At 37.7% G+C, this 25,555-nt stretch overlaps 1 protein-coding gene across 1 annotated transcript in view; it reads left to right on the forward strand.

Annotated features, from left to right (window-relative positions):
- The window catches only part of clcn7 (chloride channel 7), a 70,882-nt gene that overhangs the window by 39,380 nt on the left and 5,947 nt on the right, over positions 1-25,555 (forward strand). Inside the window, exons 15-21 of the mRNA XM_072559610.1 lie at positions 2,672-2,816; positions 6,761-6,854; positions 9,859-10,028; positions 11,363-11,414; positions 14,200-14,327; positions 20,261-20,346; positions 23,957-24,080. Of these exons, the coding sequence (XP_072415711.1) occupies positions 2,672-2,816; positions 6,761-6,854; positions 9,859-10,028; positions 11,363-11,414; positions 14,200-14,327; positions 20,261-20,346; positions 23,957-24,080 (799 nt within the window). The remainder of the gene's footprint in view (positions 1-2,671; positions 2,817-6,760; positions 6,855-9,858; positions 10,029-11,362; positions 11,415-14,199; positions 14,328-20,260; positions 20,347-23,956; positions 24,081-25,555) is intronic.

Consider the following 25,555-nt stretch of genomic DNA (forward strand, 5'->3'; position numbering starts at 1 on the left):
CTGGTTTGCGATGGCAAGTCATGCCAACAGTGAGAGTTCAATTTCACACTGGCTGAGGTTATCATGAAGGACTCCTTCTCAATCTCTTTCCTTTCCTGAGGTGTGGTGACATCAGGTTGACCCGGCACCAGTTGTTTTTCTCTACTGAGCGATCATTAGGATCTTGTGCTCCAATGAGACTATGATGACTCTACTTTTCACATTTAGAGGGATAACCATTTCAGTTTACCATAGATGATAAGAGAAAAAACAAGTTGATTTCATTTTTAAGCTTGCATTTATGGTTTGGTTTTAATATTAAATTTTGAACTTTTAATGTTCTTTTCCTCTTTTTGCCTCTGGCCCACGCGCATCCTGCCATCGTTGAGAGTGTATACTTGTTTTCTCTTTGCATTCACAGTAATCTGATTGAAATAATAAATTCTGTTTGTGATTTTGAACTCTTTCTCTAGTGCACTGAACTGAAGACTAAGATTTAGTTCAAGAGCCACAAAAGCATGTTAGGATCCCATGTAGTTTTAGAGGATATTATTAAGAAACAAAACTATTGTAATAATGTATTCAGTTTATATAGGCAGCAAAGACACACATGACTGTGACAAGTAAAGAAGTTGTCAGCAGGACAATGGTTGGTTTGTGAGAACAACTCTGTCTTCCTTTTCTTTCTTCACTGCTTATCGTCTTGGTGCTCAATCTTCACAACTTTAAATTACTTGAGCATGAGACAGGAATCATCCTCAACTGCCTACCTGCTGTGAAGTTCCATAAAGCTTTCTGCCTTGTGCTGTTCTTCTTTTTTCAATAATGTTTTTTCACAGGACAGTGCCCTGGCATGTACTCTTTTTAGTATCTATATAACTGAGTAGCCTAGTCACCATCACAATGTATTTGCACCAATGATATTGTCCATTCTGGGTGATGTTCTGACCGGTTTTAAAAAATGCTGCCTACTTGTATAAGTGGAGAAGTCCAGCAAACATGACAAAGTCTATCGACTTTGCATTCCACATGAAAGGGTCACTGCTTTCTAAATGTTATTGTCTGTGGAGAAACATCGCTGCATGACCTTGACCATTCCTTCACTTAGCATCAAACCTCCAAAAACTGTTAAAAAGGTCAAGTCATGAGTCATCACATCAGCACAACTTCTCTTGTGTTGAGGCTAATCTCTGAAACTCTGAGATCAGCTCCAGTTCAGTGATTACCAGTCCCCTCAAATGTTGCCTCTCCCTCCAACTGTGTGCAGGACACAAATAACTTCTAGTGCACCATGGATGCCCCTCACCCACTCACCCATTTGCTGCATGGGTCAGAAAACGTCCACTTTGTCTATAAATCAGACATCTAAAATTCCATAACACTGATGAAACCTGGAGGAGAACTTGGGCGAAAACTATCTTGCACATAAAAGTACTGTCACTGACCAAACGTCCCAACCTCCACCAGAGTATGTGGATGTGCTTAGTACAATATGGACTAGATATGACCATTTGATGTACAAGTGGCTTCTCAAAATCTCCCTTCTCTGGTCAAGGATTCCACAGCTCCAATCTGTGGATTTGAATAATGGCCTAGCTGATGTTTGAGGGCAACATCCTGGGGTTACAGTTGCAACCTAGCAAGTGTTGGACTGGTTAAGGAACCTGATCTGAACATTGTGGTGATAGCTTCTGCTTGTAAAGTCATATGAAGGAAGGTGTCAAGAGTGTGGTGCTGGAAATGTACAGCAGGTCAGGCAGCATTCGAGGAGCAGGAGTGTCGACATTTTGGGTATTAGCCCTTCATTGGGGCTAATGTTGAAGGGCTAATGCCGAAACATCGATTCTCCTGCTCCTTGGATGCTGCCTGACCTGTGCTTTTCCAGCATCACACTCTTGACTTTGATCTCCAGCATCTGCAGTCCTCACTTACTCCATGTGAAGGAAGATGCCCTATAAAGGTCTAATTTATTATAAAATGCCCAGTAAGATGTCAACGTTTTTGTTTGAAACTATAAACCCATCCACAATGTTATCTTCCTGAGTTTTCACGTGTACCTTTTTTTTAATCCTTGATTATCATACCCTACATATTTCTTTATCTCATTTCATTCTGATCCCCCGGTCAGTTCCATCTTCTCTTCTCAAATATTACTCATATCACAATCTGAAGTTTTATTTTCATATCTGATTCTTTCTAATCTATGGCCAAAGCTGTTCATAAGGCCTGTTAGTGCACTATTGAACATTTTGGATTCAGTAGCCAGTTTTTTTTTGTATTGAATGATTGAACCATGGTGATTCAAGTTATTCTCTGTCTGTTGTGAGTAAACTTTTACATTCCAGTGTACATCTTCCTTAAGATTAATTGAAAGTCCTAACACAGGTTTGAAATATGGTTGTTTCTTTTAAAACATCCATCCAGTTGTAACATACAATTGTAGTGACATCATCAGACCGTGGTTACTTTTTGGACTCCCTACAGCCTACACCATCTAAAATAATTCATTGATTTGTTTCTAGAGAAACAAGCTCTTAAGCATTGCTCTGGAAGACTGACATATTTACTGCACTAACTTATTCCTTTATCTATTTCAAGCTGATAGAAATTAGTATATATTAAACATGTATTTCTAACAACAGTACGCAATTAAGTAGCAAAATGCTAATTTGCTTTTATTTTGTCTAAAAAGGTATGTTCATCGTCCCTGCTTGCAAGTAATTGAAGCTGTGCTAGTTGGGGCAGTGACTGCGACAGTTTCCTTTATCATGATTTATGCTATATACACATACGATTGCCAGCCTGTTGGAGAAGATCCTATTAAATATCCACTCCAAGTAAGTTATTGTTTCATTTCTGCAAGCTTTTGATTCTGAATTTTGGATTTCAGAGAACACTTTAACAACACAGCTCCTTTGGTTGGAGAGAAAGTCGGCATGAAACTATAGATGCAATACGAAAATGAGATGGAAATGTAATGATTGAATTTTTCAGTTAATGTTGGAACACTAGTACAGCTGCAACAGTTTGTCATAGCTCCCCCCCTTAGTTCAGGGACAGAATGTTTGCTAGATTTACATTGCTGATGGCTGCTAAGTGATTTGTTTCTGGTAATGAATGAACATTGAGGGGAGCAGCATTGTGATCTTCTCTATAATCCAGTTTTAAGGCTTTCCTACGAAAGATAGCTCCTTAAGGTGTTGAAAGATGACCAGTATATGTGTACCCATACCCAGTGCTTTAAACAGCACTGGAAGGGAAAATATTGACCAGGAGCAAGAAAACAAACTTGCAGTCATAATTCAGCTTTAGACATTTGTTAATATCTTGAATTCAGCAGTCTATTCTAAATGACTTGATCATCTCAATTACCGATGTTAATTTTAATTTTACCAATAGTAGTTTGGATATGTTCCTGTGAAACCTTTAGTAAACCAGCATACAATTTTGCAGTTTATGCTTGAGAATCGTATTTTTTTTCTGTAACCTGTGTCTGCTGTTGCAAAAATGTCGCGCTGTTTAGATAGAAAACAATGAATGTAAATGATAATACAAAAGGAATCTAAAACTGTGATTTCTGCAAATCTTTTCACATTTTACTATACAAACTAAAGCAGCAAAATATCTGTCCCAATCGTTCTGTTTATGTTGCATGCATTTTGTGCTGAGTTAACTGATTTTGGTTAGTGGCATTTGGAGCACTTAATTAGCTTCTGTATCGGAGATATTTTAATCGTGCAGGATCATATCACCCAAGTCATTAATAGAGGTTGTCAGTAATTGAATCCTAGTACTGCTCCTTGTGGCACTCCAGTCATTATACTTAACCAAACTAAAAATGATCCATTTGTCCCAACTGTTTTTTGCTAGATAGCTAATACTCTGTCCATGCTAGCATATCACCTTCAACACTATGAACTCTTAACTCATACAGTAATATTTTATTTGCAGTCTTATTGAATCATTCTTTTGGAAATCCAAGTATGTTAGATTTATTGTTTTCCTGTTTATCCACCCTCATTGTTACATTCTCAAATTTGTCAAATGTGATTTCCTTTCATAAAACCATGTTGTTGATTCTTTTGTGACTTTTTTTCCCCTAAATTTTTAAAATCTTTATTGATTCATGGGATGAGGGCATCACTGGTTAGGCAGCATTTATTGCCAATGCCTAATTGCCCAGAGGGCAGTTAAGAGTCAGCCACATTGCTGTGTGTCTGGAGTCGCATGTAGGCCAGACCAGGTCAGGATGGTAGTTTCCTGCCCTAAAGGAGTTTAGTGAAGGAAACCAGATGGGTTTTTCCTGACAATTGGTATTGGATTAATGGTCATCATATGACTCTTAATTCCTATTGAATTCCTTATTGAGTTCAAATTCCACCATCTGCAGTGTAGGGGTTCGAACCCGGATACCCAGAACATTATCGAGGTCTCTGAATTTAACAGTCCAGTGATATGCCACTTGGCCATACCTTCCCCAACTAATTCCTGCACTTAATTCTTTAATATTGTAAATTCTAACATTTCCCAATGTTAGGCTGGATGGTTTGTCTCTCTCCTTTCTTGAGTGGTGCTACGCTGTGGTTTCCCAATCCACTGTGATCTTGCCAGAATCTAGAGAATTTTGGAAGATTGCAATGAATACATCTACTATCTCTGCAGCCACTTCTTTGAAAACTCTAGAATGCAGGCTGTCGTTTTACTGGACTTGTCAGTCTTTATTTCCATTGATTTAATGATTTAGAAAAAAAATTCCCTTTAGAAAATAATCAGAAGCTAATACCCCTAGTGGCTTCGCATGTGAAGATGCATTCAAAATACTTGTTCAAAGTCTCTGCCATTTCCTTGTTTCCCACTATTAATTCCCTAGCCACTGTATCGAAGTGTCAAAAGTATGCTTTAGCGACTTTTCCTTTTTATAGACTTGTAAAGATTTTACTTCTGTTTCTAATATTACTTCCTAGTTTTCCTAGCAGTTTCTCCCTCTTTCAATCATTCTTTGCAGGTTCCTAACATTTTCCAATCCTTTAACATACCATAAATCTTTGCAGCATTGGACATCTTTCAAATATTCTTAGAAATCCAATTTTATTGATGGGCAGTGCACCCTTCTCGTAAGCTCCTTTCATTCTCAATAGGTCATACCTTATGTTGCGAGTTGTGAAATATCTCTCAAGTCTATTAATAGTTCTCTACTTTTTCTCTTCCTGTTTCACTTAGGCCAACACTGTCCTTTGCACTGTGCAAATTGCTATTATTTAATATTAGATCTCAAGCTTCAGATCCACATTTTGCCCTCAAACTGAATATGAAATTCTATCAAATTATGAATGCTCTTATCAAAAGATTCTTTACTTGTGAGGCCTTTAAAGAATCCTGCCTCATTATACTTTTGAGGTCTAAATGGTGGCTCTGCATTGGTTCCAGCACATGTTGTTCCTTTAAACTATCCAAATTCTCTATGAGCACATACTCTAGGCTACCATTATCAATTGGATTCATCCGATCTAGATGAAGGTTAAAATTGCCCGCTAATGTTGCAATCCCGTTCTTGAAAGCCCACATTGTTTCCTGATTTCTACTCTCTCCTGTCGTATAGCTATTGTCAAAGAGCCTTTAAGCTACTCCCACCTTTAAGAACATTTAATTCTGTCTCATCAACAATTTTCCTGACTTTAACAAGGTTTGCTAGTACAATTTTACTCTTGTAACTTCTGGTCCTTTTTTTATGTTGTAGTTTTCAATATATCGTACCTCTACTATTGTCTTGTACTTTCTCTCCAAGTCTCCCCTAATGTAAAATACTCACCCCCATTCTGTTTAGAACCCTCTGAATTTCTTTGAATTAGAAGTAAGTTGTAACAAATCAAGCCAAAGATGTTTAATTCAAATTTTTAAACAATAATTTTTTGCTTAACTATGTTAATTGACAAATTATTCAATAAACATTATTATTAAATAATATTGGCTATCAGGATCAGTTAGTTTCTGACCTCAATATGGCTTTGTGCCAAGCACATTAGATTCTTTGAGTGGGTATTGAGATGTTCTTATCAGTACATATTTAGATGTTGTTTCTCCTTGTGGGAGTCTGAGACCAGAGGGCATCATCTCGCAGTAAGGACTAGTCATTTAAATCTGAGTTCAAGGAGGAATCAAGGACTATGGGAGAAAATGCAGGAAAGGAGACTGGAGGTTGATCAGATCAGCCACAATCTCATTGAATGGCAGAACAGACTCAGTGGACGAAATAGTCTGTTCTGATCCTGCAGTTTATTGTCATGGACTTAGTGCTGCATGGTTTGAAAAGGCAGGTCAGTCCTACCTTCTCAGGGCAATTCAGCATAAGTAAAAAATGCTGATGTAGCCAGTGACATTCACTTCCCATGAAAAGCTTCAAGCTGTTATACAGTATAATATTGTACCATTGGAACAAGGATGCTGGGTATCTGTCTACCCAGAAAAATGTTTTCATGTCAAAGTACATTCCAAAATGTTTCCAATAAATATTTATCTACTCTTAAGTGGTCTTTAACTGTTTAATCGGTGTTTTGTTCATGATGCTACTCGCAAATGGAAACTGTTTAAGAAACTGAATATTGGAATCTTCTGTTGAAAGGAGGTCTTTGCTTTGAAGGTATTTAGGTGGTTGAACTATACCTCCGACTTATTTATCTGACAATGTAAACAGCTATGCACATGTTACAATCATCCAATATTTCAGTTGCTCTCTTGTTTTCATTTGAAACATTTATCTTAATGACAACTTTTGTAATTTCAGTTATTTTGTCCAGATGGAGAATACAATGCGATGGCCACTGCTTTCTTTAACACTCCTGAAAAGAGTGTTCAAAGTCTGTTTCACGATTCCCCAGGTCAGTGTTACAGATATTTGGCAATACAGCCCACCTTTTGAAATAGCATTTTGTTGCATTTGTGTTGTTCAAGAATGTTCATGAATTAATGACATAGCTATGTTGGCTTCTTCATTAAACTGACACTTCTGAAATGTTTTCCTGCTCCATAGATTTTGTTATTTAAAAATCATTTTGTCACTTCAGGTTGCAAATTCTACACATTTTCTTAAAGCTTTTAATCCATTCAAGTATATAGAGTGTAAAATCACTATTACTGTTGAGAAGGCTTCGTTTTTCTTAATTTTGAGAATTTGATTTGAATGTCTATGAATACCTGAATGTTTAAGAGGTGATTGAAAGGATATTGGAACATTATTTAAAACAAGATATTTTTTAGTAGTCACACATCGTGTGATAATTGCTTGGTTACTGGAAACCACTTGCTGGAACATACCATTGTCAGGTTCCAGCTTTCACTTTGGATATTGTTGCGAGTAGCTAAGGAGAAGCCTACTGATAGAAAGAAACTTCCCCAGCTCGTGATTTGGAGATGTCGGTGTTGGACTGGGGTGTACAAAGTTAAAAATCACACAACACCAGGTTATAGTCCAACAGGTTTAATTGGAAGTACACTAGCTTTCGGAGCGACGCTCCTTCATCTGATCACCTGATGAAGGAGCGTCACTCCAAAAGCTAGTGTGCTTCCAATTAAACCTGTTGGACTATAACCTGGTGTTGTGTGATTTTTTAACTTTCCCCAGCTCAGTTCTCCTGTTCTGGAAAACAAAATATGTCGGTCTAGTGTTGTACCTGGGTCCTTGGCTCAGCTACTTTTCAAGTGAGAAGCCTCTCTGTGTTTAACATTTTCTGAGTGACTGCATCTGCAAAGATATGATTAGCCGTATTGAGAACCAAGTTTTCAATTTTATGTTGTGATCCATGGAGCAATGGGAGTGGGGAAAGTGCACTCCCATCTTGGTCACAACAGTATGCCGTATTCATGTGCTAAAACATATAAAAATGGGCATTAACTGTCTTCATAATGCTGTCCTGAGTTTGTCCTCGCTTGATGTTTTCCATATGCTTCACCTGTTCTAGTTTGTTTCCCTACCTCTGGGCCAGGAGGCCTGCTTGACACATGTAATAAAATCTCTGAATAGTTTGAGGAAAAAATGAATCTAATTGGAGTTCTTCTATATGGTAAAGATTCATTTCTGAGCAATGAATACTTGTATCTACCAATCGCATTTGAACAGTACTGTATATCTGAAGCTACTACAGCAATACAAGTTTGTTGTTTTCATGATTATAAAATACACCAATTTTAAAATGTCCATCTTGGACCTTGAGACTAATCTACAGTGCAGCTAATATTCATATTGAGGGTAGACAAGCAGGAGGCTGGAAAAATACAGCAAGCCAGGCAGCATCAGGAGGTGGAGAAGTTGGCATTCGGGTGCAACCCTTCTTCAGAACTGGGGGTGGGTGTCAGGGAAGCTGCAGATAAAGGGTGTGGTGGGAGCAGGGTGGTAAGGTGGGGAATTGGTAAGACAGGCAGAGCATACGACCTGGTTGATCAATGGGAGGAATGGATCTGGTCGGTGGAAGGGAGGGGGAGGGGTTGGGAAGGCAGTCAGGGGAGGGAAGGGAGGTTATTTGAAATTGGAGAAATCAGTGTTGAGTCCTCCGGGCTGTGGGCTGCCCAGGTGGAAGATGAGATGTTGGTCCTTCAATTTGCGGTTTGGTTTGTTGTGGCAATGGTAGAGGCCAAGGATGGTCATGTTGGAAAGGGAGTGGGCAGGGGAATTAAAATGGGCGGTGACTGGGAGATCCGGTCAGCCCTGCAGACCTGGCTGAGATGCTCAGCAAACTGTTTCCTAAGTTTATGTTTGGTCTCCTTGATGTAGAGAAGACCACATTGGGAGCACCTGATGCAGTAAACTAGGTTGGAAGAGAGGCAGGTGAACCTCTGTCTCACCTCAAAGGACTGTTTGGAGCCCAGGATGGAGGTGAGGGGATGGTGGTGTAATTATCTCAATATTATTTTGAGCCTTTAATATAGAAAAATATCCAAAGGTCTAATAATAGAGTATTGAGCAATATAAACAGACATCAGAAAGTGACCAAAAAATTTTGAAGAAAGAGATGGGGCATGAGGAAGATCTTGAAGGAGAGGCAGATATGCTTTTGAGCATAGCGACTAGATGGCTGAAAGATTCAAGGACAGAATTTGATCTTCAGCTTTCAAAAACAAGCTCTCAGCATGGTTACCATTGGGTAACCAGGTTAGTTATGGAATAACACACAGACTTTCAACTACCCATTTTCTTCCCCTAGTTGTTGTTTTCATTGGCTTGCTTACCCTCTCTCTTTACCCCTCCCGCATATTAGATCAGATTAGATTCCCTACAGTATGGAAACAGGTCCTTCAGCCCAACAAGTGCACACTGACCCTCTGAAGAGTAACCCACCCAGACCTATTCCCTTACCCTATGTTTACCCCTGACTAATGCACTAGCACTATGGGCAACTTAGCATGCCCAATTTACCTGACCTGCACATCTTTGGATTGTGGCAAGAAACTGGAGCACTTGGAGTGTGTCCCACACCGACATGGGGAGAATGTGCAAACTCCACACAGACAGTCGCCCGAGGTTGGACTTGAACTCTGGTCCCTGGCGCTGCAAGGCAGCAGTGCTAACCACTGAGCTGCCGTGCCACCCACTGTCGGGTCATAAGCTGTAGTTTTCTCATCTTTGGGAGAATCTCAATTGCTTCTTTCCCCAATTTATCCCTCAAAATGGGTTGTTAGTTTGTTGTTTGTAGTTGCTATGGTTTTTGATCACCTATATTTTCAATAAGCGTTGATTAAAATTATTAACTCCATTTCTGTGCATGAGGGGCAATTCCATTGATATTTAAAGAGGCAAATTAAAAGTTAAAGTAAAACTGAATAGGAAAGTAAATGTGATTTGATGATCAAGAACGGTATTTACTGATCACTTGGATCTATTTTTTACAGGTTCATACAATCCTCTGACTCTGGGCTTGTTCACTTTAAGTTACTTTTTCCTTGCCTGTTGGACATATGGTTTAGCAGTATCCAGTGGAATTTTCATTCCATCTTTACTGATTGGTGCTGCATGGGGAAGATTGTTTGGAATATTTCTTTCCAATGTTTCGGCAGTTTCTGTGAGTTTCAATTTTTCATACACTTGAGCAACAGTTAGAGTATTACAAGGAGGTTTTGGATGTTTTTGAGCATTGTGTAAATTTTAAAAAGTGATGATTTTGAATTTGTTAGTATGCATTTAACTTGGTAAAAGGTTTTAATACTCCATTACATTCTCTTTTTAATAGTAAGTACTTCTTGCTGAATACATGTAACTGTTCATAATATGCTTATTTCCAGAATTTGTAATCTGGATATCTGGTGAAAGATAGTTCTTGCTGTCCATTTGGCTATGAGTCGAATATGACATTGTTAGGGTTATACATTGGGCTAGATTTAATTTAGCCCAACATGGCAGAATCTAGAGTGACTAGACTTACTTAATCATTAGAGAGGCTTCATCTATTAGTATTCTGGCAGCAAAAGAAACTCTTCAGATTAAGTTAGAAGATGGAAGGAGCTGACATGGAACTCCTAACTAGTGGTGGCGAAATGTTTTCAAATTAATGACATTAAAATTAAAATGAGAAATTCCTCAATCGTTACTTCATTGCAAGACTTCATCTAACCAAACACATCTGACACAGCTCCAGTATGTATCATCAGCATTCATTGTTGGTAATAGTTTGTGCAGAGATCTAGTGCGCCCTTATCTTTGAGGAAAATACATTAATGTTAGTTGATGTAAAGCTGGTCTTTGAATGCAAGGGAAAATTGAAGTTATTTTATCAGAGGGAGGGATTGCAAAGATCACTGGCAAGTAAATTTATTTAATGTAACTGGAGTTTTTAAAAGTTATATTTTGTACATGCTGCTTTTTATTGTCTTAGTTAATGCTATGTATCGTTGTTGCTACTTCCTAAACGGACAAACATAAATGAGTCATATGAGCCTTTGAAGTTCCCAGATTCATTTACTCATGGATATTGTTGAGTTAACCAATTTTAGTGGTGCTTTAAATTAACAGCAGATTTGGAATACTTCACAATAGATGCACTTGTGTGGGAATTCAGGTGAGAAAGGCGTTAATCCTTTCCTACTCTGTTATGTCAACATATGCACCATTGTTAAAATAGTTTGCCTTCAGTTTTGAAAATGTCCATTCAGGCAAAATACAGATGGATACCTGTGGAATCCTATCCCAGCAAGCATTTTTGAAGTGGAGCAGAGAGAAAATGAGAATTTTTGAAATACAATATTTCCTTAATATTTCCTTTTTGACTTTTTTTTGTACTTATTTTCAATTTATAACATTAAATCTTATTATTACAACTAGCTGCAATTCATGTTAAAAAAATTCTGTAAGGCTTTTTGTCCTTCACTTAATTGGTTTACTCTCTATTGCAATCAACAGACTTGGGCTGACCCAGGGAAATATGCTCTAATGGGAGCAGCTGCTCAGCTCGGTAAGTATGGTACATGACCAGTGACCTACGTGCTGGAAAGTTAGGATTTCCAGATTAACTGTCTCAGGATGTTGGATAATTTCCTGTTTTACTTCCACAGCAGAAATGTAATTTCTAAAACAGTCCTGCAATTTAAAAAAAAATCTCTTGCTGTGATCTGTGTAGGAATATTGGCAACAATTGAATTGTGGAGAATTTTGCTTTAAAGTGCACTACTTTGTAAAATCTGCTGCTATAAAGTAAGCCTACTGTCTGTACTAGATGGACGGACTGATTTTAATGCTTTGTTGCCTATGTATTCTTGAATAAAAACCTTAGTGTAAAAGTTAACAAATGATTCAATGTTTTATGAATAATATTTATCTAATGTAATACAAAAAAAACTAGTTAGCCCAATAGGTTCATGTTGATAATACAATAAAAGGAGAGGTGAGGAAATGGGTTTGTGTCCGTGTTTATTCACCTTGGGGTATAGAGGGTAATGGGCGATAGGAAAGTCAAGTTGAGGCTACATTAGGTCAACCATGATCTCTATTTAATGGCCTACTCCTAATCCTATTTATGTTTAAACTTCTCCCACCCAGTAACATGTAATCCTGTTCACATAGCCTTCTATTTTTCTCTCCCTCTGGTTTATTCAGCTGCTTTGTTTTTTCTTCAGTTTGTTCATGTGGTATTGAGTTCCACATTCTAACTGCTTCCTCCTAAATAGATTTTTCCTCAATTCCCTACTGTTTTTATTTATGGCAATCTTGTATTTGTAGTTCTGAGTTCTGGCTTTGCGTACAGTGAAAACATTTGTTCCTTGGATACTCTATCTTTTCTCATGGCATTTTTTAATGAATAAAGATTGTATTCAGTGGTTGCTGATGTCTGGTCCCCTCCATCCGTGATCAGCAGATTCTCTGACAGTGGGTGTAATTGAAGGTGCAGTTACATTTGGAAACATTTTGGATTTGGATTTTTTTTTCGAATATGCTGGCTCTTCACTCAGCCTCAAAGATCTCTGTAGCACTCCTGATGTAACGTCTCCAAACATCACTATTTATGGTCTGCACTTCCCACTGGCAATAGCTGATGTAGTGCACAGACACGACTTCAGGCACTTCTTGAAATGTTTGCACAAAGTCCTCTCTTTTCTTTACCAATGGTCAGCTCTCTGTGCAACGCAATCTTAGACAGGGGATGTCCTGCAACATGACCCATCCAAAGCAATAGGCTTTGTAGGAGAATGACCTCCATGCTGGAGATGTTGGCTGATACAAATAGTTGCATCTTGCAATATTTCAGTGATGTTGTGGAGGCAGCACTGGTGGAAGTACTCTTGAAGATGTATGTGGGAACAGGAATGATTCAATGCCACAAAGGAGAGTGTTGAAGTCTGTGGCCTTTTATACTTGGAGTTTCATCTGTGCTCTAAGACTAGTTGTTTCAAATTCATTTGTAAGCTTGCTGAAATTGCTGTTTACTTTAGAAAGCTATTGTCCATTTCTTTTGTCTTACAATGGCATCAAATGAGATGATGCTTTCCAAATAGATACAGTTGATGGCATTCAGCTTGGTTCCCTTGATGGTAATGCTTTCTTCTGCTTGGAGTGCAGGCTGATGCAGGACTTTATTTTTTCCATAAACTGATTTTTAGCCTCAAGTGCTATGTCACCTTGGGGAAAGAAATGTTTTGGTATATGTTGCAGATCTGACTGATTGTAGGTAAGGAGAGCAAAGTCATCAACAATCGATCTCTTTCTTAATCAAGTTGTCTCTCTGTATGTTTTCTATCGAGAAGAGCTTATCCTGTTTGAATTTTCATGATGGTTATAAACTCTCAATTCTTGTTTATTCTGGCTTTTCTTTTTGCACACTCTTCATTCTTTCTCAAATTTTATAATGTGGAGATCGGAACAGCTCAGTACATTCAGTGTATTTTAATAAAGATTCTATATATGTTTAACATTAATTCCTAGTTTTCAATTCCATTCTTCTCAAAAACAGCCCTAGTGTTTGGTTTCCTTTCATGTTTTTTAAATTGACTAACCCTTATCACTGACTTCAGTGATTTGCGTATAAATGTCTGTTTGACTTTCTCCAGAATGTTCTTACAAATGGATCTAAAATCTAGGAGTTCGCTGGCCTTTTATTTTGTGACATTTTCTGAAAATGAAATTTTCCTGTAGCTGAAATATATGTCACTTTTTGAGTTGATGGTAGTTAAGTTTAACAATAGCATATACTATTAGTTTTCCTCTAATCAGTAAGCTTCCATTCAGAAGCACTCTTCGTGTCTGCACTTTGCAGATAATGTCCAGGAATTTTATGGCTGAACCAGTGTTCTTCATATGCACTTAATCAGGGTAGTACTCAATTTGGTCTTCAGTAAAATGGAGTTCATTTCCCAGCTGTCACTTTTCTATATAACAATTGTTGCCATTTTCTATAGTTGCCCTTGTTAGAGTAAACACTTAATATGGAAGGATTTGCATTGTTGGAGGACCTGATCAGACTCCTGATTATTTAGGAAAGGGGAGAAAGGAAATAGTTATTATTTAAACCTTTCTAACTCTGCAGAGGTTTCTTTCATTATGATTGACTTGGATCTTGAGATATTTGTTTCACAAAACATATTGACTACTATGTTTTTGAAAAATCTAAATTTACAGTATGTCACTGACCTTATGAGAGAGTTAGCCAAGTTAGATTACTTATGTATGCAAATGCCTATTGACTGTCACTTTATCCTGTGTAACTGAGCTTATAGTCTATCCCTTTTATCACTTTTCATTGGCAGGAGGCATTGTACGAATGACACTGAGCCTCACAGTCATCATTGTGGAGGCAACTGGAAATGTGACATATGGTCTTCCCGTCATGGTGGTGCTGATGACTGCCAAAATAGTTGGGGACTTTTGCATTGAGGTACCTGTTTTACTTATTTCAAATATTTAATATTGATAATGCAACCATTTTATGAAAATTCTTAAATTGATCTTTTGGTTTGTATAGAAAAATGACCTTGGTGGGGAAAAAGACATAATAATAATTAATTCTGCTTTGAACAAGTCCTGTTCCACTATCATCCCTGTTAGTAGCTACACTGGCTGTTAATCAAGCAACGTTTTGATTTTAAAATTGTCACTTTTGTTAATAAATTCCTTCCATGCCTCTTCCTAGCTCTACTTCACTTTCTTTTTTTTTTAACATGGCTGTTTGGCCAAGCTTTTAGTCATCTGTCCAAATATCTCATCTGTGTCTCTGTCATTATTTGCTTTGTGATGGTCCTATTGAGCATCTTGGGCCATTTTATTACATTTGATTGCTGCTTTAATTGTCAATGTAGTTTGTTGCATTTCCATTTTCTCTAAAATGTGAATCCAAGAACAAAAGGAAATTATCTCCTCTTGCTCTGACAGCTAAGATCTGCTAACTCCATTTCTTTTCCTGTCTGCAGTTAGGCCACAGCCGAATAGCTGTGTAGTTCTGGTCATGGAAGGATGTCATTTTATTCGGGGGAATGCAGAGGAGATTCACCAGGATGTTGCCTAGGATGGAGCAGTTTAGCCATGAAGAGAGACTGGATGAATTTGGGTTATTTTCTTTCGAGAAGAGAAGCTGAGAGGGAATTTGATTTAGGAGCCAGGAGCAAGTAGATAGGAAGCAGCTGTTCTGCTTTGAAGGGTCAATAGCAAAGGGATATAATTTCATGTGAAAGGCAGCAAGGTTTAGATTTGTTGATCTTTCTTCACCCAGAGGGTGATTGGGGTCTGAAATGCATTGTCTGGAAGAATTGCTGAGGCAGAAACATCAAACTGTTAAAAGGTACTTGGATGAACACTAGAAATTCATAAACTTCAAGGCTATGGGCCAAAAGTGTTAGAAAGTGGGACCAATGTAGATCTAGAGTACTTTTTTTAGTGAAAACTGGATGGGCCAAAGGGCCTCTTTTGTAATGTATGATTCTACAATCTGGGACTATACCAGCCTGTTTTCAACCATGGTATCCTGCTTTTGATTATATTTGTGTCATTCCAATCCTATAATATTGCCAACTTTGCTCTTAGATCATCTAGTTTAAGCCATCATTTATTCCTTTGTTACTTTTTTTCTCTTTACTCACAAAATGATGCTCCTAATGGAGGAAAATGAGTGATTAAACAATCCATGTCTTCAAAATCTGACTAAATTAGAACTGGTTTTGACTTTCACCCGGTTGAATAGATAGTGATGCAGTATATGTGACCATAAATAAGAAGTCTTTTTTTATCCTGCTTCAGAGGAATGTGTTTACCATTTAAGGATTGGGGTATGAACATAATGTGATTTATTTTTAAACTATAAACACAAACCAATGGAAAAACGTTCCTGTTTTGCAACTTTATCTGACAGCAATCAGTCCTTTATTAACTGAATCTGTCTAGTGTTGAGTTGTACTTGAGGATTAGTTTGGATTCAGTACTAATCCCAGTATTAACAAGTGCATGTCATTCAATACCGCATTTGGAAATGCCGTACAAATCTTAAATTGATGAATGTTTTGATAACACTCATCTCTCCCTATTAATGGGACTCACAGCTTAGTCTTTGTGTTTGATAAATTACAGCTGCCTAGCTCAGCTTTCTGTACACTTTATCATGACAACACATTTAGCAATGTCTTGGTCAGCGGTTGGATTTTATAGTCATACAGCACGGAAGCAGACCCTCCGATCCAAATGCCGAACATGATCCCAAACTAAACTAGTCACACCTGCCTGCTCCTAGCTCATATCCCTTCAAACCTTTCCTATTCATGCGCTTATCAAAATGTCTTTTAAACCTTGTAATTGTGCTCACATTCACCACATCCTCAAGAAGTTCATTCTACATGTGAACCAGCCACTATGTTTTAGAAAAAAATGCCCCTTGTCTTTATAAAACCCCTCTCCTCTCGTCTTTAAAATATGTCCCCTACGCTTGAAATTCCATCCTAGAGAAAATACACCGACTATTAACCCTTTCTATACCCCTCCATGATTTTATAAACCTGTACAAGGTCATCTTAATTTTTTCATGGGTACAACAAAACATGATTGCTATTTTAGTTGTAATCACTTCTGATTTACTCAATACTAAAAAAAAATCAACTGGATATTTTGCGAGCAATATTTTTACTTTAATTTAACAAGATGTTTAAGCCAACTAAGTCAATCCATCTGACTGCTAAAGCTAGCTTGACTAGTCCAAACTAGCAAACAATTTATTATTAATTTTCATGTGTAAAGATCAGTATGATAAATTACTACCATTCAATACCTGAAGATTGCAATGTGTAAATGTTGTACATTGCTGTAATGCTGTAAGAATTTTGAACGATTTTCCACAGAAGGGATTTAGAAAAACAAAAATGCACACTTCGACTGCAGAAGAGATTTACCAGATTGGTACCAAGTATGCTCAGTTACATGTACTCCTTCAAACATGTTAAGGAAATTTTGATTGAAATGCTCCTACTTGTTCTTGGGATATAAGCATCACTGATAAAGTGAACATTCATTGCCAAACACTAATTGCTATTGAGCTGAGAACAACATGGTGTAGGTGCAACCATAATACTGTTTGGGAGACAGTTCCGGATTTTGACCTAGAGATGATCCAAGAATAGTGATTATAGTTGTGGATCTTGCAGGTTTTAGTTTTTCAATGTGTCTGCGATCCTTGATTTTCTGGATGGAAGAGATCACAAGTTTGGAAGGTACTTCAAAGAAGCCTTGACAAGTCCTTGCAGTGCATCTTAATAGATGATACTTACTGCTACTTTGTCCATTGGGTCAGAGTGAATGCTTAAGGTGGGGTTCAGAACAGGCTGCTATGTCTTAGATGGTGTCAAGCTCATGAATATTATTGGATTGCACTCATCCCAGTAAATGGAGAACATCCATTATGTTCCTGACTTGTACCTTGTACATAGTAAACAGTCTTCAGGAGTTGAGATGTGAGTTACTTGCTGCAGCATCTCTAGCCATGCAGCTGTTTTTCTAGCCACAGTGTTTATATGGCTAGTCCAGCTTTAATTGCTGGTCGATGATAATTGCCAGGATGATGATCAGGATTTAGCAAAGGTAAAACCAAGACCATTGAACATCAAGGGAGATGGTAATATTGCTTTAGTTGGAAATGTATAGCATGTGTGGCACAGATGTTAGTTGCCACTTATGACTCCTTTAGTACTGAGAGATTGTAAATGCTGCTGAACACTTTGCAGACATTTTTTAATCAACCCCACCCCCCCCCCCCCATATCAGATGCTCCAGAGGTAGTGGATCTATCATTGCACCACAACAGCCCCAAGTACTGCAATCATCAGGGAGTGACTGCATTTCTGACCTGATTATCCTTTAGGAGAGTAAATAAGGCAAAAATATTTCCAAAAATCTGTTAATTGTTTTTTCATTTGCTTTCCAATAAGTAATTTGTTAAAAGTCCTTCAGATCACAGAAGGAATTTTATTGCCACCATTGGTAAAACTCTCCTAGTTGGATATTGGGTTGTACAGGCATGCTGCAAAACTTAAGACACTTGAGACCACTTGTGGGAGTGACCAACTGAAAAAGGGCAGGATCATAAAATTATTCTGTTGCCATTCTGTGCCTGCTTTTAAAACATTTATTGGAGATTTTTGTTCAATTTTTCAAAAGAACACAGAAAAAAGACTGACTTGCATTTGTCTCGAGTGTTTCTGTACTTTGGGTAGTCCCAATGCCGAAATGACCATTGAAGCACTTTAAGTGTTGTTCGGTAGTTAGTTTTATCATGTCAGAAACATACATTATAACTTTATAAAGCAAGATTGTTTCCATTATACCCAATATAATGAGACTCTCCGTTTAGTCTGATCTATCATATTCCTACATTGTGTTTGTATTTGGGGCCTGTGGAGCAGTGGGGAAGTAAAAGTGGGTTAATGAGAGTGATAGGAGGAAAGTTGGGAATCTGTTATCTAGGTGTTAGACCGGAACGTTCCTGTTCAATTTTTTCTTTAGTTGGGTAACTATTCGGGTAAGTACATCCGAATGGTCTGAAGTTTATAAACTTTGAATTCAGTCAGAGACTTGGAGATCTTTAAAATAATTTTTTTGTGAGGCAAGGACTTGAAGGCTTAGAATCATGAGCTTGTTTCAGTTTCCCAATAATTGCACCATGACTTTCTATTTAACTTTTATAAGGAGTTAAATTGTACATTGTTGGTGCTTGTAGCAATGATTGAACTTTGACCGCAGCCACTTCCATTGCATTTCAAATTATTGAGTGTTTTCAAGAATGATTAGTTATTGGGGCTAAAAGGATCAAAGGTTATGGAGAAAAATCGGGACCAGGGTGCTGAGTTGAATAGTCAGCCAATTTCATGTTAAATAGTGGAGCAGGATCAAAGGGCCAAGTAGATGACTTTTCTTTCAGGTTTTTATTAAACTATTTTTATTTGGAAGTTTGATTGCCGATTTATTGTTGAATCCATTGACTTTGGGTCTACTGCTGTTAAATAAAGATTTTTCATTTTTTCTACTTTAAGACACACATTTGAAGAACTTATTCTCAGTTACTAAGGTCTTTGGTGAAGATGCAGTAAAGTAGTAAAATAATGGAAGATTGAGCAAACATAGAGTCATAGAGATGTACAGCATGGAAACGGACCCTTCGGTCCAACCTGTCCATGCTGACCAGATATCCCAACCCAATCTAGTCCCACCTGCCAGCACCTGACCCATATCCCTCCAAACCCTTCCTATTCATATACCCACCCAAATGCCTCTTAAATATTGCAATTGTACCAGCGTCCACCACATCCTCTGGCAGCTCATTCCATACACGTACCACCCTCTGCGTGAAAAAGTTGCCCCTTAGATCTCTTTTATATCTTTCCCCTCTCACCCTAAACCTATGCCCTCTAGTTCTGGACTCCCAGACCCCAGGGAAATGACTTTGTCTATTTATCCTATCCATGCCCTCATAATTTTGTCAACCTCTATAAGGTTGGCCCTTAGCCTCTGACGCTCCAGGGAAAACAGCCCCAGCCTGTTCAGCCTCTCCCTGTAGCTCAAATCCTCCAATCCTGGCAACATCCTTGTAAATCTTTTCTGAACCCTTTCAAATTTCACAACATCTTTCCGATAGGAAGGAGACCAGAATTGCACGCAATATTCTAACAGTGGCCTAACCAATGTCCTGTACAGCTGCAACCTGACCTCCCAACTCCTGTACTCAATACTCTGACCAATAAGAGAAAGCACCTTCTTCATTATCCTATCTACCTGCGACTTCACTTTCAAGGAGCTATGAACCTGCACTCCAAGGTCTCTTTGTCTAGGACCTTACCATTAGGTGTATAAGTCCTGTTAAGATTTGCTTTCCCAAAATGCAGCACCTTGCATTTATCTGAATTAAACTCCATCTGCCACTTCTCAGCCCATTGGCCCATCTGATCCAGATCCTGTTGTAATCTGAGGTCACCCTCTTTGCTGTCCACTACTCCTCCAATTTTGGTGTCATCTGCAAAAATTACTAACTGTACCTCTTATGCTTGCATCCAAATCATTTATGGAAATGACAAAAAGTAGTCACATTTATAGAAGTCACAATAGAAGTCACATTTATCCATTCTCTGTAATGCCTTGGGGACTAAAGGCTTAAAAAGATGACCATTTGGAAGTATGTGCTGGGATCTGTGGGTCAGCTCTAGAGGGGTGTAATGATCTGTATCCTTCAGTAACATGTTCCATTAATTGTTGATTAATCAATATTTGAGCTAGATCAATATAGAGTGAAATATAGGAGTACAAAAGTCTTAAATTTTAATAAGAAATTGTTTTTGCTTTTAGGGACTGTATGATATTCACATTAAGCTGCAGAGTGTACCGTTCCTTGGTTGGGAGCCTCCTGAGAAATCTCATGCTTTAACTGCACGGTAAGAACCATAATAATTTCAGGCATAGTTCGTACTTCATCTGTCATAAATTTAAGAGATGTATCAATTGATCATGATTTGTATAATGACACATCCCTGCTGCTCTTCATTTCAAGTCCAGTTTCTCTTCCCAATTTCAGATTACATCACAGTTCAGTATGAACCTAAACAAGGATTAGGTGGAGTAATGTGAAATTCTTATATTCAGAAAGGTTTTTTTTCCTTAATTCCTGTTATTGAAATGACAAGAGCAACCAATTTGTGATGTGCAGATTTTGAGAATTCAATTTATTTATGAAAAGACAGAAATGCGCTTTGTTTTGTTGTGAGTGGTTTTGTCATCTCCAGAATCTACCATGTGGTCAAGCTGGGTTGTGTTAATTTGGCTCTCCTGACCCCGATGTATAGCTGCTGCAAACCTGGGTTTGTTCCATATTCATTCCTGCACTGACTTGCAGTTTTGGCAAAACCAACAAGTTTCACACACATAATACTATATATACTTGAGTATTAGTCGATGTCGTGTAAAATTAACGAGGTTAAAAACAATGACTGCAGATGCTGGAAACCAGATTCTGGATTAGTGGTGCTGGAACAGCACAGCAGTTCAGGCAGCATCCAAGGAGCTTTGAAATCGACGTTTCGGGCAAAAGCCCTTCATCTTTTGCTCGAAACGTCGATTTCGAAGCTACTTGGATGCTGCCTGAACTGCTGTGCTGTTCCAGCACCACTAATCCAGGATCTCGTGTAAAAGTCCATCCACTATTTTTGGCCAAATAATCTGTAATTTCCATATATCTTGTGTAAATGTTGACCCTAGTTCCTTACAGATAACAGATCAATGCTCATGTCCCGCTCCAACTTTCCAGTCTGCCGTTGTTCTGCTCCCGGTCTTCTAGTCCACTGGCTGTTGGATTCCGCTCCGGGTTTTCAGAATTACCATAATTTGTTTTTTTTCTCTCACCCTACAGTGTGGAAACAGGCCCTTTGGCCAAACAAGTCCACACCAATCCTCCAAAGAGTAACCCACCCAGACCTATACCCGTACCCTATTATCCTACATTTACCCCTGACTAATGCAACTAACCTACACATCCCTGAACATTATGGGCAATTTAGCATGGCCAGTTCACCTGACTTGAACATCTTCAGATTGTGGGACAAAACTGGAGCACCCAGAGAAAACTCAAGCTGACGCGGGGAGATTATGCAAATTCCACACAGACAGTTGCCTCAGATTGGAATTGAATCCAACACTGGAGCTGTGAGGCAGCAGTGCTAACCTCTGAGCCAACGGATTGCCCTATAGTTTTTTAAATCTTTATTCATTTAGAGATCAATTGAGCTTCTGCTAATGATAGGGTATGAATTTTGGCGGGTATGAATTTCAGTTCCTCCAAAAATAGTATCCATGTAATAGTCGACCCCATATATTTAACTTGAAAATGTAGTCAAAAAAATTTGACTATTACTTGACTATATACGGCAAGTGTTCTTAAATCCACACTCCTGTTTTGTGTTTGTCTACATGATGTATTTTACGTATTATTTTTTGTCATTATAAATGTCCGATTAGTAGGCGTTTGCTTTCTGTTGATGTGGGCTGGTTATCAGGGTTTGTGGAAGAATATACTTGATTTTTGGCTGTTTGAGGTGTGTTGCAATATCATTAAATATAATGTACTTAGCAAATATAAGATGTACTTTTTTTATACATTTGACTTCATGAATTTACAGTATATCTTATTAAAGAGCTTTTCAAATTTTCATTACTTGGCTGATTCTTCACCGTTAAGATTTCCATTGTTGCAGTTTGGAGTTACAAAACTGAACATAGGTCATCATAGGTGTTAAATAAACATCAAATAGGTTTGGATGTATATGAAAATTGCATTTTGCATTTTTTAACACTATGGAAATAACATCTCCATATCACAAATATCATTATTTAAGTAACTTCTGGGTGTCCAAGCAAAAATTCAACCCTGACCAATCAAACTCTAACCTGCCTTGTTTAAAGAGTAAACAAAGCTTGGCAGTTAACTGTCAGTCATCAAAAATAGGTTCATTCTATATTGCAAACCCCTCTCAACAGAGTCCACTTGCTAAACAATCGACACTCTCCTTTCCTTTCATACAGTATAAATATTGTTTCGTTTTACTTTTTATTTCTAGAAAATTGCCTCGAGTACAAGGCAAGAAGCTCTGACAATTTATTTTCAAACAAAAACCTTTCCACTCCTTATAGGGAAAACCTAGGAAATACAACAATAAAATTGGTGCTTATGAATTCTGTTAAAACTGCTTCAACTAAATAACGTGCACATTAAAATACGAAATGTATTGGCTACCTCAATGCACGAAATGAAGGAGCAGCATGATTTCATTGCACAGTATGGCTGCAGTTCATTATTACTTAGAACAGCATGACTGAGCACTTGGGTTACACTGTTTGTATCAGTTGTAATATGTCTGCCAGAGTTATAGTACTGCTGTGTGCTTATAGGCAATACTTAAATTAACCCCAGTATGTAAGATTAAATCTGTAATGCTGTTAAATTTGTTATAATTAGATCCTTGCTAATGGGGAAAGGGTGACTGTAAATCTGTTTTGGAGTAAAAATGATTGTCTCCTTAATGTTAAAGCTGTGGTGTATATAGGGAAGAATTACTTCCAAGGCTACTTGGTTTTGATTTTATGGAAAACTCTGACCATAAGGTACAATTTTACAAAACATCAATAAAACGTTGGAATCTCATGTACCTAAAGTGTAATTTCGTTTCATCAATCATCATTAATGAAGGAGCGACTTTGACGATTATGCATAACACACAACACATGCTATGCTGGCCTGGTTGAAAGTGCACAAATGAAGAAATTGTATTCCCAAATCTCTTTGAATAGACAAGAGTAGCGAAGCCCAAATGAAGCTATTTGTCCCATGAGGTCATGTTGGCTTTTTGGGAGTTATCTATCTAGTTTCACACCTGTGTTCTATTCCAGTATTTTCTGCAATTATTTTCTCCAAGTGCATATGAATTTCTCTTTTTTTTTTTGAAGGCCATTATCAAATCAGTTGTACAATGCATACCAAATCCTAACCATGTTGTGACAACAAGCTCTTTTTGTCAGGACATGGCTGATTCTTTTGCCAATCATTTTAAATCATTGCATGCTGGTTACCATCTCCCCGGTAAATCTGCTTACAATTCATTAACAGTGCTTAACCAACTAAATAACATGCACTGCTAGATCCAAAATACAGCAGAAAACATAACTGACTTGTATATTCACTGCACTTCTTTTGTTTACTCTATTTAAACCCTTCATAAATTAGAAGCCGAGTTCTTTGCCATTCTTGATTGTGTTTCCATCAGCTATTTTTGTCCAAAATTAGAGATTTAAGTAAATTATGAATATCTGTTTTCATTTGAATTCAAATTATTTCTTGTCTTATTTAGTTGTTTTGTTATACACTGTGTGTAAAATGTGATTTCTAATTGAGGAAAGAAATTAGTTGCATTTTTGTGCCCGTATTAAGACATTGCATAAATGAAGTTAATATGGTCAAAATATATTTTAAAAGCAAATACTTTGTTTCAATTTTAGTGAAGTAATGAGTTATCCAGTAACTTGTTTCAAGAAACTTGAGAAGGTTGGACGCATAGTGGATATTCTGAGTGACACATCAGCTAATCATAATGGATTTCCAGTGGTAGATGAGAATCACGAGGTATGTTTTTAATTGGAGATTTTGGTGGCTAATATCCATAGAGTAGAATTTATGATGTTGACTATTCTAAAACATTTTAACTAGTGGTTTATTTTGTCACAATTCATTAGCTCAGTGCAGTCAAATTGAGAGTCTTTTGAAGAAATTGTTCAAAACATGTAGTCCTGCCTGGAGCTTATGCAGTTAGTTGATGACTCCCCTTACATGTAGTGGTCTCCACAGTGATTCCATTTTACCCATTGTTTAGCATTGTAGTTTTTTTTTTGTAGTTACTTTTCGTCTTGTATGCAATTGAACAGAGAGTCTTGCAATTTTGGGAGCGATTGGAGCTACTAATATCAAATTTTTATGGATTATTTTTCCTATGACTCCACAGTGTTTCTTAGTCAGTTTTCTTACATTTCCCTTGCCCTTTACTAGTGGAAATTATTTCCAGTTGAAGTGTGATTTCCAGTTGAAGTATCTGGTGGCTTTCTATAATTCCCAGTGTCTCATTCCCAGGCCCAGGCACATGTGTATTGGAAGCCATTTTTAATTTGAGGATATCAAAAGTGGAGTCTGATCTTGTCTTGTAGATTTTCCATCCATATTGGAACACGAGCCTATGCTTTGTTTCCCCCATCTCTTTAATCCATGGTTGATGTGGCAAATTTTGTTCTTTCATTGCTGTTTGGTTGTGTATTTCTCTCAGCAAAGGTGAGAACTCAAACATAACTTTGTTCTGCTCATTTGACCTAAGTGCTAAATATTGAACCTGTGCGAGCCACCAGAAGAGTCCTCCTTTTAAAGCTGTGTGATTTGTACTCAATCGTGTTTGTCTTTGGCATAATTTGTGGATCATAGTTCCCTACATGACAAGAATATAATTTATCTTTATTTGGCTTTTGTGGGGCAGTTGTGTTGTCCCTACCTCTGAGTCAGGAGGCGTGTGTTCAAGGCTGCCCTACAATCCATCTTTACCAATTATTTTAAAGGCATCATAAATATTTAAGATCAACTGCACTTCCTTCGTCTGCTATGCATTCCAAACCATTTCTAATATTCTGCAGTTAAAAGAACAGCATTTGGCTAAACTCCTGTTTTGAGAGGGGTTCAGGGACACTGAATGGAGCAACACGTGTATAATTGTTTGACTTCTTTACTTTCTTCCTCCTGAGCAAAAGACATTTGATTTAGTCTGGTATCTTAGTTTAAAATAACTAATTTCTCAGTGAATCCAAGTAAGATCAACTATTCCACAGTACAGTTTATTGACATAGCAAATGTTACTGAACCATTTGGGATTTTTGGTATTCTGTTAAGTTTGTTTACAGTTCATAAGACATCTGGATGTTCAATTCAGAGAATTGGAAAACTTGGAATGGAAAATGTGTTGCACCCCAAGGTCTGATTGACTCACCAACTGCTGTTGTTACTCCATTTTCTCTCACTTAATTCTGTCTATATACAGTCAGCTGTGTATACTTTTACGGTAT

Source organism: Chiloscyllium punctatum, chromosome 40 (assembly GCF_047496795.1).
Source record: "Chiloscyllium punctatum isolate Juve2018m chromosome 40, sChiPun1.3, whole genome shotgun sequence".
NCBI lineage: Eukaryota > Metazoa > Chordata > Chondrichthyes > Orectolobiformes > Hemiscylliidae > Chiloscyllium > Chiloscyllium punctatum.